Here is a 5,000-nt window from a genome sequence, read left to right on the forward strand (position 1 = left end):
CCTGCAAAACATCAACTTTATACTGCACTTAGTGTGAGGGGTGTGTGTGTGTGTGTGCATGCCTACATGTGTCTGCCTCCGTGTGTGTGTGTGTGTGTGTGTGTGTGTGTGTGTGTGTGTGTGTGTGTGTGTGTGGGTGTGTGTGTGTGGGTGTGTGTGTGTGTGTGTGTGTGTGTATGTGTGTGTGTGTGTGTGTGTGTGTGTGTGTGTCTGTGTGTGTGTGTGTGTGTGTGTGTGTGTGTGTCTGTGTGTGTGTGTATGCCTCTGTGTGTGTGTGTGTGTGTGTGTGTGTGTGTGTGTGTGTGTGTGTGTGTGTGTGTATGCCTCTGTGTGTGTGTGTGTGTGTGTGTGTGTGTGTGTGTCTAACCTCGGTGGGATCCAAAATCAGCGGAAGGGGAGCAGGTGCTGGTGTCTGGGAGAGCGGTGCTGGAGCGGACAGGGGAGGAGGGGCCGGCCCAGTGGGGGTCTGGGATAGTGGAGGTCTGACGTCCCCTCTTCTCCAGACGGGCCCACGTTGACCTCCAGGACAGGAACAACTCGTACAGCAACTGGACCTGAAAGAGAAGGAGGGAGAGATACAGCTATAATTACTCATTCAACTGCATTTCACCCTGAGAGGTCAGCAGCTCACAGATCAGAGGAGAGGAGAGGAGAGGAGAGGAGGAGAGGAGAGGAGGGAGGGGGAGGGGAGAGGAGAGGAGAGGAGAGGGAGGAGAGGGGGGAGAGGGGAGAGGAGAGGAGAGGGGGGAGGGGAGAGAGAGGAGGAGAGGAGGAGAGGAGAGGAGAGGGAGGAGGGAGGAGGAGAGGAGAGGAGAGGAGGAGGGGGGAGGGGAGAGAGAGGAGAGGGGAGAGGAGAGGAGAGGGGGAAGGGAGGAGAGGAGGGGAGGGGAGGAGAGGGGAGGGGAGGAGAGGGGGGAGGGGAGGAGAGGAGAGGAGAGGAGAACAGAACAGAACAGAGCAGAGCAGAGCAGAACAGAACAGAACAGAGCAGAACAGAGCAGAACAGAACAGAGCAGAACAGAGCAGAACAGAACAGAACAGAACAGAGCAGAACAGAACAGAGCAGAACAGAGCAGAACAGAGCAGAGCAGAACAGAGCAGAACAGAGCAGAACAGAACAGAACAGAACAGAGCAGAACAGAGCAGAACAGAGCAGAACAGAGAACAGAACAGAGCAGAACAGAGCAGAACAGAGCAGAACAGAACAGAGCAGAACAGAGCAGAACAGAGCAGAACAGAGCAGAACAGAACAGAGCAGAACAGAACAGAGAAGAACAGAGAAGAACAGAGCAGAACAGAGCAGAACAGAGCAGAACAGAACAGAGCAGAGCAGAACAGCGAACAGAACAGTTCTGAGGTCAGAATAGAAAGCGGAGGAACTGCATCAGAGAGTTCTCATGTACTGTCGACATTAAGTTAGGACTTCAGAGACCGTTACATTGATGTGTCTAGGCAGCTTAATGGATCTACGATACCGGGCCTCGTAACGGCAGAGAGGGGAGGGTTCTGTACGTGTGTCTGTCCAGGAACGGAGACCCACAGCTACGTCTGGGACCAACAAGTGTCATCCAGTCCCCATCAGGAAGACTGGATTCACTTACTAGAGGAGTTCCACTGACAACTGTTTCTCATATTTATCATCTACAACTCACACACACACACAACACACACACACTAGAGCCAGCACTTCAAAACACAACCAAAAATAAACTAAAGTGGAAAACATGAGGCGGAGCGAGAGAGGCAGAGGGAATGCTTTGTGTTATTCCTGTATGAAGTGAGTTTCTAAGGAAAGAGAGGAGGGAGATGTGAGCAGACTGGCGCTCTTTAACAGTGAGCTCATTTCTGGAAGTCAAATATCCATGTCTGTCCAAGATGCTGGTCTCTCCAGGGACACACAGTCCTTCAGCATCACAGAGAGAGCGGAGAGGGCCCCTGGTCTCCCCTGGGACACATAGTCCTTCAGCATCACAGAGAGAGAGGAGAGGGCCCCTGGTCTCCCCGGGGACACACAGTCCTTCAGCATCACAGAGAGAGAGGAGAGGGCCGCTGGTCTCCCCTGGGACACACAGTCCTTCAGCATCACAGAGAGAGAGGAGAGGGCCCCTGGTCTCCCCGGGGACACACAGTCCTTCAGCATCACAGAGAGAGAGGAGAGGGCCGCTGGTCTCCCCTGGGACACACAGTCCTTCAGCATCACAGAGAGAGAGGAGAGGGCCCCTGGTCTCCCCGGGGACACACAGTCCTTCAGCATCACAGAGAGAGAGGAGAGGGCCGCTGGTCTCCCCTGGGACACACAGTCCTTCAGCATCACAGAGAGAGAGGAGAGGGCCCCACACACACAAACACAAAGACCCCCCCCCCACACACACACAGGCCTTCTATAAATAAGTATAAATCAAAGGAAAAGCATGACAACCCATTCCAAACATGTCCAGGAAGAAGTGCTAACGTGGATCCAGAGGAGGCCAACAGCTGCCTGCCATACCCGACCTGGAGCACTGCTGGCAGGCTAGGAGACAGGCGGCACAGTGCCTGGACTCTGGAGGACCAAGGTCTACTGCACTGATCAAATATGTGTGTGTGTTCCTGTGTGTGTTTGTGTGTGTGTGTGTGTTTGTTCTTGTGTGTGTGTTTGTTCTTGTGAGTGTGTTCCTGTGTGTGTGTGTGTGTGTGTGTGTGTGTGTGTGTGTGTTTGTTCCGGTGTGTGTGTGTCCCTGTGTATGTGTTTGTTCTTGTGTGTGTGTTTGTTCTTGTCAGCGTGTGTTTGTGTGTGTGTGTGTGTTTGTGTGTGTGTGTTTGTGTGTTCCTGTGTGTGTTCCTGTGTGTGTATTTGTGTGTGTGTGTGTGTGTGTTCCTGTGTGTGTATTTGTGTGTGTGTGTGTGTTTGAGTGTGTCTGTGTGTGTGTTTGAGTGTGTCTGTGTGTTTGTGTGTGTGTGTTCCTGTGTGTGTGTTTGTGTGTGTGTGCGTGTGTGTGTGTGTTTGAGTGTGTGTGTGTTTGTGTGTGTGTGTTCCTGTGTGTGTGTTCCTGTGTGTGTGTTCCTGTGTGTGTGTGTGTGTGTTCCTGTGTGTGTGTGTTCCTGTGTGTGTGTGTGTATGTGTGTGTTCATGTGTGTGTTTTGTGTGTGTGTGTGTGTGTGTGTGTGCCAGTGAAAACCAGGACCTGTCATCTCCTCTTCACCAGGACCTGTCATCTCCTCTTCACCAGGACCTGTCATCTCCTCTACAAACCAGGACCTGTCATCTCCTCTACACCAGGACCTGTCATCTCCTCTACAAACCAGGACCTGTCATCTCCTCTACACCAGGACCTGTCATCTCCTCTACAAACCAGGACCTGTCATCTCCTCTTCACCAGGACCTGTCATCTCCTCTACAAACCAGGACCTGTCATCTCCTCTTCACCAGGACCTGTCATCTCCTCTACAAACCAGGACCTGTCATCTCCTCTTCATCTCCTCTACAAACCAGGACCTGTCATCTCCTCTACAAACCAGGACCTGTCATCTCTTCTACAAACCAGGACCTGTCATCTCCTCTTCACCAGGACCTGTCATCTCCTCTACAAAACAGGACCTGTCATCTCCTCTTCACCAGGACCTGTCATCTCCTCTACAAACCAGGACCTGTCATCTCCTCTTCACCAGGACCTGTCATCTCCTCTACAAACCAGGACCTGTCATCTCCTCTACAAACCAGGACCTGTCCTCTCCTCTACACCAGGACCTGTCATCTCCTCTACAAACCAGGACCTGTCATCTCCTCTACACCAGGACCTGTCATCTCCTCTACACCAGGACCTGTCATCTCCTCTACAAACCAGGACATGTCATCTCCTCTACAAACCAGGACCTGTCATCTCCTCTTCATCTCCTCTTCACCAGGACCTGTCATCTCCTCTTCACCAGGACCTGTCATCTCCTCTATAAACCAGGACCTGTCATCTCCTCTTCACCAGGACCTGTCATCTCCTCTTCACCAGGACCTGTCATCTCCTCTACAAACCAGGACCTGTCATCTCCTCTTCACCAGGACCTGTCATCTCCTCTACAAACCAGGACCTGTCATCTCCTCTACAAACCAGGACCTGTCATCTCCTCTACACCAGGACCTGTCATCTCCTCTTCACCAGGACCTGTCATCTCCTCTACACCAGGACCTGTCATCTCCTCTACAAACCAGGACCTGTCATCTCCTCTTCACCAGGACCTGCCATCTCCCCTTCACCAGGACCTGTCATCTCCTCTACAAACCAGTACCTGTCATCTCCTCTTCATCTCCTCTTCACCAGGACCTGTCATCTCCTCTTCACCAGGACCTGTCATCTCCTCTATAAACCAGGACCTGTCATCTCCTCTATAAACCAGGACCTGTCATCTCCTCTACAAACCAGGACCTGTCATCTCCTCTACAAACCAGGACCTGTCATCTCCTCTACAAACCAGGACCTGTCATCTCCTCTACAAACCAGGACCTGTCATCTCCTCTACACCAGGACCTGTCATCTCCTCTAAAAACCAGGACCTGTCATCTCCTCTACACCAGGACCTGTCATCTCCTCTTCACCAGGACCTGTCATCTCCTCTATAAACCAGGACCTGTCATCTCCTCTTCATCTCCTCTACACCAGGACCTGTCATCTCCTCTACAAACCAGGACCTGTCATCTCCTCTACAAACCAGGACCTGTCATCTCCTCTTCACCAGGACCTGTCATCTCCTCTACACCAGGACCTGTCATCTCCTCTTCACCAGGACCTGTCATCTCCTCTATAAACCAGGGCCTGTCATCTCCTCTTCATCTCCTCTACACCAGGACCTGTCATCTCCTCTACACCAGGACCTGTCATCTCCTCTACAAACCAGGACCTGTCATCTCCTCTACACCAGGACCTGTCATCTCCTCTACAAACCAGGACCTGTCATCTCCTCTACAAACCAGGACCTGTCATCTCCTCTACACCAGGACCTGTCATCTCCTCTATAAACCAGGACCTGTC

General features: G+C 52.2%; 1 protein-coding gene across 1 annotated transcript in view; it reads right to left on the bottom strand.

Annotated features, from left to right (window-relative positions):
* Window positions 1–362: 362 nt before the first annotated feature.
* LOC135574939 (intermembrane lipid transfer protein VPS13B-like) overlaps window positions 363–5,000 on the bottom strand; it is a 21,701-nt gene continuing 17,063 nt past the window's right edge. Inside the window, exon 3 of the mRNA XM_065027061.1 lies at window positions 363–554. Within this exon, the coding sequence (XP_064883133.1) occupies window positions 363–554 (192 nt within the window). The remainder of the gene's footprint in view (window positions 555–5,000) is intronic.

This window comes from Oncorhynchus nerka, linkage group LG14 (genome assembly GCF_034236695.1).
Source record: "Oncorhynchus nerka isolate Pitt River linkage group LG14, Oner_Uvic_2.0, whole genome shotgun sequence".
NCBI classification, from domain to species: Eukaryota; Metazoa; Chordata; class Actinopteri; order Salmoniformes; family Salmonidae; genus Oncorhynchus; species Oncorhynchus nerka.